The sequence below is a fragment of the Suricata suricatta genome, chromosome 15 (assembly GCF_006229205.1).
Source record: "Suricata suricatta isolate VVHF042 chromosome 15, meerkat_22Aug2017_6uvM2_HiC, whole genome shotgun sequence".
In the NCBI taxonomy this organism is placed as follows: Eukaryota; Metazoa; Chordata; class Mammalia; order Carnivora; family Herpestidae; genus Suricata; species Suricata suricatta.
The window spans coordinates 50,727,806-50,743,844 of NC_043714.1; the positions used below are offsets into that span (position 1 = coordinate 50,727,806).

General features: G+C 36.5%; 1 protein-coding gene across 1 annotated transcript in view; it reads right to left on the bottom strand.

The window, feature by feature from the left end:
• The window catches only part of NUDCD1 (NudC domain containing 1), an 82,594-nt gene that overhangs the window by 25,659 nt on the left and 40,896 nt on the right, over window positions 1–16,039 (bottom strand). Inside the window, exon 8 of the mRNA XM_029923478.1 lies at window positions 11,780–11,905. Coding sequence (XP_029779338.1) covers window positions 11,780–11,905 — 126 coding nt within the window. The remainder of the gene's footprint in view (window positions 1–11,779; window positions 11,906–16,039) is intronic.

Here is a 16,039-nt window from a genome sequence, read left to right on the forward strand (position 1 = left end):
GATACCAAATAGTACCAAAAAACCATATGAACTATAAACCTCACTGGTAAAGGGAAACACACAATAACATTCAAAATCTAATGTGAAGATGGCAAGTTAATCACCTAGAAAGGTGGCATAAAGGTTAAATAACAAAAGTTGTAAAAAACACAACTACAGTATTTGTTAGGGGATACACAAGATAAAATATCAACTGTGACATCAAAAACATAAAATGTTTCAGAGAATAAAAATGTAAAGCTTCAAAATGCATTCAAAAGAGGGGGGCAAGATGGAGGAGAAATAGGGAGCTCTGTAATTTTCACCCACCTGCAGCTGTCAAACTAAGGACTGAGGAAAAGACACAGAGTCCACAAAGAAGACCGCCTCATAGATGTGAGTGAGTGCAAACTGGGGAAGATAAAAACGGGCCAGGACCAGAGGCTGGGAGAGGGGGGAGTCCTCCTCCAAGCAGAGCATAGGGGAGTGTGGAGAGAAGAGAGGAAGAGAAAGAGAGGCTTAAAGTGCTCATAGAGCTGTCTCTGGAGACGAGAAGAGAAAAACTCCAGGACAGAGAGGGATCCTATCATTCCATCTATAACCACAGGGTGTGGGGAGAGAGATCCGTCCCCTTTAGCTGGCGCGTTTTCCTTGGGCTCTGCACACTGATCCAAGACGGCGCCAGGAGAAAGTGCTCCCCTAACCCCCTACTCGATCCCCAGCTAGGCAGCCACCTGCCAGCAGGAGTACATCTCATCTTGGGCAGTATCATTAAAGTGCATGGACTAGGATTTGGAAACGAGGTGGGGCGTGGAAAATATAACTAGGCCTGCCCATGGCACAGGGAGATGGGACCCAAAAGAGTGGGTTGCAACGCTTGGTTTGAAAAGGACTTGGGACGCCACCATTCTCGTCCCCACAACCGCCAAGGTGGGGCCTCGGGGAACAGCCTGTGAGACCTACCTATACCAAACCACACCCATACCCACTAGAGAGCTGCCTTTTTTTTTTTTTTTTAATTCCTCTTTCTTTTTCTCCTTTTTGCCCCAGAAGCCTGGGAAAGACCAACATTGATGCATCACCATGATTAGATCAATTCTTGCTATTCAGATATATTTTCCCTTAACTCATTCGTATCTTTCCCCTCCACTGGTTTTACACTTTTAGACTGTTCTTTGTCTTTTGTTGTTTTGGCCACCCCTCCTTTTTTGCTTTTCTCTTCATTCCACTTTTGGTTTGCTTGTTTGTTTGATTTTTCTGTGCATTTGTGTGCTTTTGTTCTCTGTGTGTTTATCTGTTTTCCTTTTCAGGACTACCTCAAGAAACAAGCCAAAGTATACATGGTAAAGAGTCCCAAATATCCCAAGTAGGGAAAGAAAATAACCAAAGGCACAACAAGAGAAACCAAGAGATACCATTAAAAGAGCACTTCCTGAAACAACAGGCCCTGGACAGTCAACGAGCAATACTAATAGGTGCAAAGTGCATAAGGAGCTTTTAAAATTTATAGGAGACAGAAAGCTAGCCAAAATGATGAAACAGAAGAACTCTCCTATACAGAAATTCCAGGAAGAAGTTATAGTCACAGAACTGCTCAAAACAGATATAAGCAACATAACAGAGCAATAATTTAGAACTGTCATAAAATTGATTGCTGGGCTTGAAAAAAAAAAAACGTGGACGTCATCAGAGAAGCTACTGATACAAAGACTAGGGACCTTCAAAATATCTGTGACGAGTTTAAAAAGGCTATAAATGGGGTGCATAATAAAATAAAGGCAGCCACTGCACGGATTGAAGAGGCAGAGAGGAGAATACGGGAATTAGAAGACATAGTTATAGATAGCAAAAGTGGAAGCAGAGATAAAGAGAAATCGATCCAAGAGCATGAAAGGAGAATTTGAGACTAAGTGATACAATTAAGCAGAACACTATCCATATCATAGGAATTCCTGAATAAGAGAAAAAGGTCCTGAATGGGTGCTTGATCAAATTATAGCAGAGAACTCCCCTGATCTGGGGAAGGAAATAGGCCTTGAAATCCATGAGGCAGAGAACTCCCCAGATGTAACATGAATCAACCTTTGGCACGACACATCATAGTGAAACTGGCAAAATACAAGTATAAAAAAAATTCTGAAAGCAGCTAGGGATAATAGGGCCGTACCATACAAAGGGAAACCTATCAAAGTGGTTACAGACTGCTCTACAGAAACTTGGAAGGGGAGAAAGGAATGGCAGGAAATCTTCACTGTGATGAACAGAAAAAATATGCAGCCAAGATTCCTTTATCCAGCAAGCCTGCCATTCAAAATAGGAGAGATAAAGGTTTCCCCAAATAAACAAAAATTGAGAGAATTCATCGCCACCAAACCAGCCCTACAAGAAATCCTAAGAGGGACTCTATGAGGGAAATGTTACAAGGAATACAAGGTAACAGAGACACCACTACAAGCATGAATCCTACAAGGAACACAATAAATCTAAACCCATAGTTTTCAATAATAACACTGACTGTAAAAGTTCTGAATGCTTCAATCAAACGATACAGTGTAGCAGAACGGATAAAAAAAACAAAACCCATCTATTTTCTGTCTACAAGAGACTCATTTTAGACCTGAAGACACCTGCAGATTGGAAGTAAAAGGATGGAGAAAATCTACCATGTGACTGGAAATCAAAAGAAAGCCGGAGTAGCCATACTTATATCGAACAAACTGGACTTTAAAGTAAAGGTAGTAACAAAAAATGAAGAAGGATATTATATAATAATTATAGGTTCTATCATGAAGAGCTAACAATTATAAACATCTATGCACCATTCGGAAGAACCCAAATACATAAAACAATCACAAACAGAAACAATCTTATTGATAGGAATTGCTAACTGCAGGGGATTTTAATACACTACTTACAGCAAAAGATAGCTCAACCAGACAGAAAAATCACTAAAGAAACAATGGACCTGAACAACACACTAGAACAGATGGATTTGACAGATATGTTTAGGACTCTACATCATGAAGCTAGGGAATTCACTTTCTTCGAGGGCACATGGCACATTCTCCAAGATAGATCACATACTGGGACCTAAAGCAGCCCTCCATAAATATAAACGATTTGAGATCATACCATGCACATGTTCAGATCACAGGGTTATGAAACTTGAAATCAACCACAGGAAAAAGTCTAGAAAATCTCCAAAAAACATGGAGGTTGAAAACCACTTAACTGAAGAATGATTGGGCCCATCAGGCAATTAGAGAAGAAATTAAAAAATATATGGAAACAAATGAAAACGAAAATACAACAACTCAAACTCTCTGGGACACAGCAAAGGCAGTCCTAAGAGGAAAGTATATTGCAATCCAGGCCTATGTCAACAAACTAGAAAAAGCACAAATTCAAAATCTAACAGAGCACCTAAGGGAGCTAGAAGGGGAACAGCAAGAACACCCCAAACCCAGGAGAAGAGGAGAAATAAAGATCAGGGCAGAAATAAACAACATAGAATCCAAAAAATCAATTGAACATATACCAGTGAAACCAATAGTGGGTTTTTTGAAAAAATAAAATAAAATTGATAAATCTCTAGCCAGGCTCCTCAGAAAAAAAAAAAAGAGAGAGAACACCCAAATAGACAAAATCATGAATGAAAATAGATCTATTACAATCAATCCCTCAGAAACACAAGTAATCATCAAGGAGGACTATGAAAAATTATATGCCAACAAACTGGACAACATAGAAGAAATGGACAAATTCCTAAACACACATGCACTACCAAAATTCAAACGGGAAAGGTAGAAAATCTGAACAGACCCATAACCAGTGAAGAAATAGAATCATTTATCAAAAATCTCCCAATGAATAAGAGCCCAGGGCCAGATGGTTTCCCTGGGGAATTCTACCAGACATTTAAAGCAGAGTTCATACCCATTATTCTCAAGCTATTCCAAAAAATAGAAATAGAAGGAAAACTTCTGAACTCATTCTATGAAACCAGCATCACTTTGATTCCCAAACCAGACAGAGACCCAACAACAAAAAAAAAGAGAACTAGAGGCCAATATCCTTAATGAATTCAGATGCAAAAATCCTCAACAAGATACTAGTAAATCGAATTCAACAGCACATAAAAAGATTTGTCCACCATGATCAACTGGGATTCATTCCTGCGTTACAGGGCTGGTTCAATATTCACAATTCCATCAATGTGCTATATCACATTAACAAAAGATAAAAACCATATAATCCTGTTGATAGATACAGAAAAAGTATTTGACAAAATACAGCATCCTTTCTTAATAAAAATCCTCAAGAAAGTTGGAACTTACTTAAACATCATAAAAGCTATTTATGAAAAGCCCACAGCTAATATCATCCTCAATGGGGAAAAACTGAGATCTTCCCCCTGAGATTGGGAACACGACAAGGATGTCCACACACCACTGTTGTTTAACATAGTGCTGGAAGTCCTAGCATTAACAATCAGACAACAAAAGGAAATAAAAGGCATCAAGATTGGCAAAGATGAAGTCAAACTTTCACTTTTCACAGATGACATGATACTCTACATGTAAACCTGATAGACTCCACCAGAAGCCTTCTAGAACTGATCCATGAATTCAGCAAAGTCGCAGGGTACAAAATCAACATACAGAAATCAGTTGCATTTTTATACACCAAAAATGAAGCAAAAGAAAGAAAAACCAAGAAACTGATCACATTCACAATTACACGAAAAACCATAAAACACCTAGGAATAAGCCTAACCAAAGATGTAAAAGGTATTTGTATGATGAAAACTATGGGAAGCTTATGAAAGAAACTGAAGAAGACACAAGAAATGGGAAAACATTCCATGCTCATCGATTGGAAGAATATTGTTAAAATGTCATTATCACCCAAAGCAATCTACACATTCAGTGCAATCTCAATCAAAATGGTACCAGCATTCTTCGCAAAGCTGGAACAAGCTATCCTCAACTCCGTATGTAACCACAAAAGACCCTGAATAGCCAATAGTATTAAAAAAGAAATAGTATTAAAAAAGAAAACCAAAATGGGAAGCATCGCAATCCCAGACTTTAGCCTCTACTACAAAGCTGTCATCATCAAGGCAGTATGGTATTGGCACAAAAACAAACACACAGACCAATGGAATAGAATAGAGAACCCAGAACTAGACGCACAAGTGTATGGCCAATTAATCTTTGACAAAGCAGGCAAGAGTATCCAATGGACAAAAGACAGCCTCTTTAACAGGTGATGCTGGGAAAACTGGACAGCAACAAGCAGAAGAATGAAACTAGACCACTTTCTTCCACCATACACAAAAATAAACTCTAAATGGATGAAGGACCTGAAGGTGAGACAGGAAACCATCAAAACCCTAGAGGAGAAAGCAAGAAACAGCCTCCTTGACCTCTGGTGCAATAATTTCCTATGCGACACATCCCCAAAGGCAAGGGAATCAAGAGAAAAAATGAACTATTGGGACCTCATCAAGATAACAAGCTTCTGTACTGCAAAGTAAACAATCAAAAATAATAGGCAACAGATGGAATGGGAAAAGATAGCTGCAAATGACATATCAGATAAAGGGCTAGTATCCAAAATCTACAAGGAACTCACCAAACTCCACACCCAAAAAATGAATAATCCAGTGAAAAAATAAATAGGCAGAAGACATGAATAGACACTTCTCGAAAGAGGACATCCAGATGGCCAACAGACACATGAAACGATGCTCAGCATCACTCATCATCAGGGAAGTACAAATCAAAACCACACTGGTTTTGTACAATACCACCTCACACTGGTCAGAGTGGCTAAAATGAACAAATCAGGAGACTATAGATGCTGGTGAGGATGTGTAGAAATGGGCACCCTCCTACACTGTTGGTGGGAATGTAAACTGGTACAGCCGCTCTGGAAAACAGTGTGCAGGTTCCTCAAAAAACTATCAGTAGAACTCCCCTATGACCCAGCAATAGCACTGCTAGGGATTTACCCAAGGGATACAGAAGTGCTGATGCATAGCAGCACATGTATCTCAATGTTCACAGCAGCACTTTCAACAGTAGCCAAATCATGGAAAGAGCCTAAATGTCCATCAATTGATGAATGAATCAAGAAGATGTGGTTTATATATACAATGGAATACTATATGGCAATGAGAAAGAATGAAATTTGGCCATTTGTGGCAACATGGATCAACCTCGATGGTGTCATTGTAAGTGAAATAAGTCTGTCCTTCTCTGCCTGAGACCATATGTTTTCACTCATAAGTCTAACAGGAGAAACTTAACAGAGGACCATGGAAGGTGAAGGGGGATAAAAAGGGATAGGGAGAGAGGCAAATCATGAGAGATTCTTGAATACTGAAAACAAACTGAGGACTGAAGGGGGTGGGGATAGGGAAATGGAGGTGATGGACATGGAGGGGGGCACTTGTGCAGAAGAGCACTGGGTCCAACTTGACAATAAACTATTAAAAAATGCATTCAGACTTAAGCTGTTATCAACATAAAACAAACTGTTATAAATCTAAGCCTTTAAGTGAAATTTCATCGAGCACTTGGTGTAGCTCAGTCAGTTAGGTGTCCAACTCTTGATTTTGGCTTAGGTCATGATCTTCCGGTCATGAGATTGAGCCCCAAGTCAGGCTCCATCCTGAGCGTGGAGCCTGCTTGAAATTCTTTCTCTGCCCCTACCCTGCTCGTGTACATGTTCTCTCTCTCTCTCTCAATATAAAGTTAAAAAAATGTAAACCTCATGGTATCTATTAAGCAAAAATCTGTGGTAGATAAATAAAATATAGAGGAGTTTAAGCACACCACTAAAATCATCAAATCACAAAGACAGAGAAGAAAGGAACAGAGAAACTACAAAACAGCCAGAAAATTAAGTAGCAAAATGGCAATAAGTTCATCTATCAATAATTAATTTACTTGTAAATAGATTAAATTCTCAATACATAGAGTAACTGAAAGAAAAAAATAAGACCCATCTATATGTTGCCTAGAAGAGACTCATTTCAGAAGACCCACAAAGGTTGAAAATGAAGATACTGCAAAAGATATTCCATTCAGTGGAAACCAAAAGAAATCTGGGGTAGCTATACATACATCAGACTTGAAGACAAAGATAATAGACAAAATGATTAAATAATGATAAAAAGGTCACTCTAACATGAGAATATAACATCTGTAAATATTTATGAAGCCAACACATGGGCACCTAAATATATAAGGCAAATATTAAGACCTGAAGGGGACTTTAATATCCCCTTCACCAATGGATCCATCCACTCAGAAAATCATTAAGATGGACTTCATAAATATGTATATAACATTTCATCCAAAAGCAAGAGAATACACATTGTTCTAAAGTGAATATGGAACAGTCTCCAAAACAGATCATCTATTAGGCCACAAAACAAGTCTTAATAAATATAAGACTGAAATCACATCAAGCATTATCCTGACCACAATGGTATGAAATACGATCATTTGTAAGAAAACTGGAAAATTCTCAAATATGGGGAGATTAAGCAACATGCTATAGAACAACCAATGGTTCAAAGAAGAAATCGTAAAAGAAATTAAAAAAAAACCTTGAGCCAAAAGAAAACGGAAATACAAAGTACCAAAACATTTGGAATGAAGCAAAAGCAGTTCTAAGAGTGAAGTTAATAGCAGTAAATGACTACTTCAAGAAATAAGAAAAATCACGAGTAACCTAATATCATAACTCAAAAGGCTAGAAAAAGAACGAAACTCAAAGTTAGTGAAAAGAAGGAAATAACAGAGTGGAAATAAATAAATGGCATAGTTTCACTGATCTTTTCTACTCTTTTTAAGTCTCTAAGAGCTGGTCTTTTGAAAAAGATAAAACAAAATTGACAAATCTTTAGCTAGACTTGCCAGGAAATAAAAGAATGAACTCCAATAAATAAAATCAGAAATGAAAAAGAAGTTACAACTGATACTACAGAAATACAAAGGATCATAATGAGACCACTATGAACAATTATACATCAACACACATGACAACGTAAAAGAAATAAAGTGACTGAATAAGGAACCACAAACCTCCCTACAAAGTCCAGGACCAGACAGCTTCCTACCAAACATTTAAATAAAAAAGAATACCAATCCTTTTGAAACTCTTCCAAAAAACAAGAGGAGGGAACACTTTAAGATTCTCAACAAAATATTAGCAAACCAAATTTAAAAATACATTAAAAGGATCACATAATATGATCAAGTGAGGTTTACTGCAGTGATGCAATGAGGGTTTAATGTCTATAAATTAATCAATGAGATATTCCACATATGATATCAATACATGCAGAAAAAGCATTTGACAAAATTTGACATTTATAAAAACTTTCAAAAAGTAGGTACAGAGGGAATATAACATAATAAAGGCCACATATGATGAGCCCACAGCTAATATCAAGCTCAACAGTGAAAAGCTAAAAGCTTTTCCTCTAAGATCAGGAACAAGAAAAGGATGCCCACACTCCTACCACTTTTGTTCAACATAGTCTTGGAAGTCTGAAGCAGGGCAGTTAGGCAAGGCAAATAAAAAGGCATCAAATCAGAAAGGAAGAGGTAAAACTGTCACTAATTGAAGATGACATGACATTATATAGAAAACCTTAAAGACTCTACCAAAAGAATTTTAAAGTAATAAATTCAGTAAAGTTGCAGGATACAAAGTTAATATACAAAAAGCTATTGTGTTTCTATATATTAGTTACATACTGTTGGAATGAGAAATCAACAAAACAATCTCTAACAATTTCATTGAAAAGATTAAAATAGGGATAAATTTATCAAAAGAGGTGAATAATGAATGAACTGAAAACTTATGTAAAACACCAATGAAAGACACTGAAGACAAAAATAAATAGAAAGATACTCCACATTTATGGATTGGAAAAATTGTTTAAAAATGTCCGTATTACCAAAGTAATCTACAGATTCAATAAAATTCCTATCAAAATTCTAAATGGCACTTTTCCAATAAATAGAACAAAACACTAAAATGTGTATGGAACCAGAAAATATCCCAAGTAGCCAAAGCAATCGTAAAAAACGTTTCCTAGTTTCAAACTATATTACAAAGCTAGCTGTAATTATCAAACTAGTATAGTAATGGTATAAAAATAGACACAGAGTCCTGGGGCATCTGGGTGGCTCAGACAGTTAAGCATATGACTGTTGATTTTGGCTCAGGTCATAATCTCATGGTTTGTGGGATTGAGCCCTGCATAAGGCTCTGCACTGACAGCTCGGAGCCTGCCTGGGATTTTCCCTCTTTCTCTCTCTCTGCCCTCCCCCACTCGTGCTCCCTCTCTTCTTCTCTTTCTTAAAATAAATACATATCTTAAAAAACAAAAATAGCATCCAATGGAACAGAAAGCCCAAAAGTAAACCTATACATATATATGGTCGATTTATGAAAAAAAGAGTCAAGAATATAAAATAGGGAAAGGACAGTCTTCAACAAATGGTGTTGGGAAAACTGGATAGCCACATGTAAAAAAACAAAACTGGACCACTATCTTTTACATCATATACATAACCTCATTCAAATGGATTAAAAAGTGAACACAGGGGCGCCTGGGTGGCTCAGTCGGTTGGGCCTCCGACTTCGGCTCAGGTCAGATCTCACGATCGTGGGTTTGAGCCCCGCGTCAGGCTCTGTGCTGACAGCTAGCTCAGAGCCTGGAGCCTGCTTCCGGTTCTGTGTCTCCTTCTCTCTCTGCCCCTCCCCCTCTCATGCTCTCTCTCTCTCTATCAAAAATAAATAAAACATTAAAAAAAATTAAAAAAAAAAAAAGTGAACACAAGGCCTGAAATCATAAAATTCCTAGAACAAAACAGAGCCAGTGACTTCTTGATCTCAGTCTTGGCAACGAGTTTTGGGAGCAAATATTTTGGAGCAAAGGCAACAAAAGCAAAACTAACAAGTGGGACTATTTCAAACTAAAAATCTGAACAGCAAAGGAAATGGTCAACAAAATGAAAAGGCAACTTACTGAATAGGAAAAATGTATTTGTAAATTATGTATCTGGATAAGGGGTTAATATCCAAAATATATAAAGAACTCCTGTAACTAGCAAAAGACAAACAATGCAATTAAAATAAATGATTAGAAAAACTAAAGACATTTTTCCAAAGAAGACCTACATATAGCCAACTTGTACATGAAAAGGTGCTCAACAACATTAAACATCAAGAACTGTAAATCAGAGGCACATGAGTTAAGTGTGCAACTCCTGATTTCAGGTCAGGTCATGATTTTGTGGTCATGAGATAGAATACCATGTTGGGCTCCACAATGAGCTTGAACCTGCCTTAGAGTCTCTCCCTCTCCTTCTACTCCTCACACCTGATGGTGGCCAGGGGATGGATTAAGGGTGTCAAAGGCATAATCTTCCATTTATTATAAATAAGTATTGGGGAATGTAGTTTACAGCATGATGACTATTAGTTAATATTGTACTTAATATTTGAAATTGCTAACAGTGAATCATTATATGAGAAAAAATTTGTAACTGTATGGTGACAAATGTTAACTAGACTTGCTATGGTGATCATTTTGCAATATATACAAATAGCTATTCACTGGAGTTAAACCAGCAATTAACACTGAATTGTGATTAAATAGTTTTAGAGTATGTGCAAAAAGCTGGAAGTGTTTTGTCAAATATTGTCTCTAAAAACTATGGTACCATGAGAGATTGTATGTACATTTCTTAGCTTTCTGATGATAGAGCCTACTTATAATGGAAGTCTCTCACGCATGCTCCTTAGGAACACATTTTATGAAAAAGTAAGGTCACACAAGTCAGTCAGAAACACCAAAACAAATAAATGAAAAAATTCTTCACAAAAGAAATAGTCAAAGGTAATATCATGAAACAGTCAACAGCAAAAAAAAAAAAAAAAAAAAAAAACCAGACCAAAAATCTTATATCCTGCACACCAATTAGTAAAGACCAAACAAACAAACAAAAAACCAGGACAGGTAAAGATGCAGGGAAATAGGTAATAACTGCAAACATTATTAGTGAGAATACAGAGTGGGAATTGACTTGTCAGAGCCTTAGCCTATGACTTTTGTAATTCTACTATATAAAACCCCTGAATATAGAAAAGGCTTTATATAAAGAAAGGATTCTTGAAAAATAGCATATGAATAATGCAACTGGAAAAAACTAGTTACTAAAAATGTATACTATAGTCTCTAGGACAACCACTACATACACATACACACATGAACACCAACAATAACACTGTCTAGTATTACCTAGGTGCTAAACCAGGTGAGAACATCAAGAAATACTTATGTTACTTATGTCATAACTTCAAATGAAAAAAAGATGGGAGGTTATTATAAATTAGTTGTAACTATATATACAAACCTAAACAGAAAAAAGTATACAAGATATCAAATATAAAACAGTGTCAAAATAAGGCAACATTGTTTTATAAAGGATAGTGGTATAAACGGCCACTTCATGAAGCAATGACTTTTAGATGAAAGCCAAATTGCCCGCCCTCCGAAAAAAACCACACAGACTAAAAATCCTGTATCTTGCACACCAATTAGTAAAGATCAAACAAAATGCTCAAGGGTTTTCTTATCATTCACTTAGCTGCTCAGCTTTGCAATCAAGCCAGGTTTGCAAATTCTATGTTTGGCCAATTATTATCTCCTATAACACCTATAACTAAAATTCATGAATTTTTAGAAATACAATGATCTAAAACTTACCACATGAGTAGTTTTTAATGTAATGCCATCAAATCTGCATAAACTGGAGCTCTCTTCAAAGAAAATATCACATTCTTCTAACTCTTGAGCATTACAAGGAGGTTTTTCTTTATCAGGATTTGGATTCTAAGACCAGAAAACAAAATAAATAATTAACAATGAGAGAATGGATTTCTTCATTAACTTAAAATATCAAGATGACAACAGTAATTAAGAACTAAATTTCAGGGGCTCCTGGGTGGCTCAGTTGGTTAAGCCTCCGACTTTGGCTCAGGTCAGATCTCACGTTCGTGGGTTCAAGCCCCGCGTCAGGCTCTGTGCTGACAGCTAGCTCAGAGCCTGGAGCCTGCTTCTGGTTCTGTGTCTCCTTCTCTCTCTGCCCCTCACCCTCTCATGTTCTGTCTCTGTCTGTATCAAAAATAAATAAAACATTAAAAAAATTTTTTTTAAAAACTAAATTTCAGACCCAATACTGATAAATCCTAATCAATAAAACCCAGAAATGACAGAGTAATGAAATCACCAGAAAGACATTAAAACAATTTTTAAATATTTAAAGATGTACAGAAAAATACATATATGTTGAGAATGGTATGGAAGATATAAAAAAAAGAACCAAACTGAGCTTCTAAATATGAAAATACAATATCTGAAGTGCAAAGCAAAAAAGATGGGACTGACAGCTAATTAGACCTGGCAGAAGACCTGGGAGCTTGAAACTCAGCAACAGAGTCTACCTAAAATGAAACAGATGACAAAAAGTAAAAACAGAACTGCAATGATCTGTGGAACAAATATCAAATGGTCTAACACATGAGTAACCAGAAGCGGGCAGGAAGAACGGAAATAAAATTGAAGGAATGGTCATTAAATGATGAAAACTATAACTCTACAAATTGAAGAAGGTCAAAGAAACATTTAAAAAACCTACTGCAAATCACATCATAATGAAATTGTTGAAAGTAGTAATAAAGAGAATATTTTAAAAGTAGAGGAGGAAAAGACACATTATGAACAAATGAACAAAGATACAAATGACAGCCAACTTCTCATCAGAAACTATGCAAGGCAGAGAACAATGGAGTTCTGAAAGGGGAAAAAAACCCTATTGACATTGACTTATATACTTAACAAAAATATTTTAAAAAGGAAAACAATTTAAGTTTTTTACAGCAAACAAAAGCTGAGAAAATTTATCCATTAAACCTACACTACAAGAAATGCTAAAAGAAGCAGTTCAGCCAGGAAAAAAATGATAGCAAATGGAAATATGAATCAACACAAAGAAATGTAGAACAGAGGAAATGTGTAATATGTGGGTCAGTGTAAGACCTTCCCCTCCCGTATTTTAATCTCTTTAAAAAAGAACTGATTAAAGTTGAAATTGTAATGTGTTACTGAGTTTATAACATGTAAAAATAAAATGTATAAGAATACAAAGGATGAAGAAATAGAAATATATTGTGAAGCTCTTAAATTACAAGTGAAATGATATAGTTTTTGAAGAAAGACGGTGATATGTTAAAGAGGTACAGTGTAAACTCTACAACAACCACTAAATATGCACACACACACATATAAAAACAAAGGTGTAGCTAATAATAAGCCAAAAGTGGAGATAAATGGAATCATTAAAGTAATTTTAATATTTTCTATTGCTTAAATGCAAGAAGCACGGTCTGGCCTTATATCCCTCATAGAGTAAAAGAATACAATGCTGAAGTGATAAATTGCATATATACATGCATATGAATTGTGTATGTACAATATACAACAGAAATATAATTCTACATCTGACCAGATGTCCACACACCTCGTTTGCCGAAATGCAGTCATGTTACTGAGAACTCGATGAAATGACCTAAGAAGTCTCTGAAAATAAATGGCTGGGAGTTAAGATCAACCTTGTTTATGTCCTACCTGGGATTTGGAGGCACCTAGTGGAGTCAGCCTACATCACCAAAGGAAACAATTCTGGCTGCCACAACTGGCTAGGAAGGCAATATCAGCAATTAGCTGGAGCCATTTTTTCAGTGATTCAGGAATACATACACGTCCAGTAGCATAGAGAAGGCACCCTCTGCATTCCTCCCTCCTTCCCCTTTTCCATTACCTATATGTTAAAGAGGGCAAAAATGAAAAGTTCAGGACTATTGGGGCACTTGGGTGGCTCAGTGGGGTTAGGTCTATGATTTTGGCTTAGGTGATGATCTCATAATTCGTGGGTTCAAGCCCCATGTCAAGCTCTGTGCTGACAGCTCAGAGCCTGGAGCCTACTTTAGATTCTGTCTCCACCTCTCCCCCACCTCCCCACTCTGTCTCTCAAAAATAAATAAAAGGTTAAAAAAAAAGTTCAGGACTATCAAGGCAGCCAGAATTTAACAGGACAAGATCACTGAGAAAGGGGAACAGCAGAGAAGAGAACCTTCTGCCACCTTTTTATACACAGTTACTGATTTTCAAGCAGAGCTGAAAAAGACAAGTGACAGAAGCAGGCAAGGGGCTCAAGAGCTGAGTGCTGATATTAATAAAGTGCTTGGGAGACAAAAATTAGAGCTCAGGCTCACACAGGAGAAGCCCTGTACACATCCTAGACTTTCAGTTGAGATTCATGAAAAGTTCTGTCCTAGGATAAGCAAGGAATAAATATCGGCCACATAAAATACTGAAACACAGCACCAAATCAAATCATTCTTAATGGGATATATTAAGAAGGATGCAGGTCAAGTAGTGTTTGGAATGAAGTGCATAGCATTAAATGCTTTCAACAGAAAAGTAGGTTAAAAAAATCAATCATCTAAACTTTCACTTTTAAAAATAGAGCAAAATAAATTCAAAGTAAGCAAATAGAAAAAAATCAATGTAATAACGAAAATGAAACTGGAACTGAAAAAAGAAAGGCCAAAGGAAATAGATGCCCAATATAATCCTGTATTCAATAAAGAAATTAAATTCATGGCTTAAATCTTCCAAAAAAGAAAACTCCAGTCCAAATTCACTGGCAAATTCTGTATTTAAAGAAATAATGCCAATTCTATACAATCTCTTCCAGAAATAGAACAAGCAGGAAACACATCCCTATTCATTTTATGACATCAGCATTACCCAGATACCAAAAGTGGGGAATGACCGTAAAAAGACAAAACAAAGACTGCAAACCAATATTTCTCACAAATATAGATGTAAAACTCAATAACATATTAGCAAACCCAAACTGGTAGAACATAAAAGGAATTATACATCATGACCAAGTGAGGTTTATTTATACCACAAATGAAGGAAGTATGAAATTTCTTTATGGCCTTTCATGATTAAAAACTCAGTATAATAGAAGAAAATTTCCTCAACAGGACAAAAATAATCCATACTTAATAGTGAAATATTCAGTTATTTTTCCAAGCTCACAAATAAGGCAAGAATGTCTGCTTTCACTATGTACCGTTTCTATTTTATAATGGATTAGGGGTTCTAACCAATGCAGAAAGGTAAGAACAAGTATAAAGATTTGAAAAACACAAGACAGGCTTCAGTTGCAGATAAAAGATTCTGTTTGTTTGTTTTTTACCCAAATACACTGGTGTTCAGACATAAATAACTTATATATACCAATATTCACTTGAAATAAGTTTAAAAGGCAGTTAGCAGCAATAATCTACAATATCATAACAAACCCCACTACTCTAACTACAGAATTATATCCCAGAGCCCTATCACAATAAACACTTGCTGAATGAATGAACATTCAGTCTGCATGGGCTTATTCTAACACCTGGGCTATGAAATCAAAGTTTTATAATCTTACAAATAAGTTCCAGTGACCCTCAATTTTTTTAACATTTTTAACTTATCTTTGAGAGAGTGTAAGTGGCGTAGGGACAGAGAGAGAGGGATCTGAAGCAGGCTCTGAGCTGACAGCAGTGGGCCTGATGTGGGGCTCATGAACCACGAGATCATGGCCTGAGCCAAGGTTGGGCACTCAACGGACTGAGCCACCCAGGTGCCCCCTGAAATTTTTAATTATTGTGGGCAGACATGAAACTTGGTTTCTCCTTTTTGGCCATGTTTTCTTTTGATAGAGACATTTACTTTCAATATTCCAATTTCCTTTCCAATTTAGGATATAATTAACCCTAAAGTATGAACTACCTCCCAACAGTTTTTTTCTCATCACTCTAACTCCAGATGGCAATAAGTCAGATATTTAACATGTGCTGATATAATTTTTGGTGAATAAACATGTAACTGAAATTCTGGTATAAT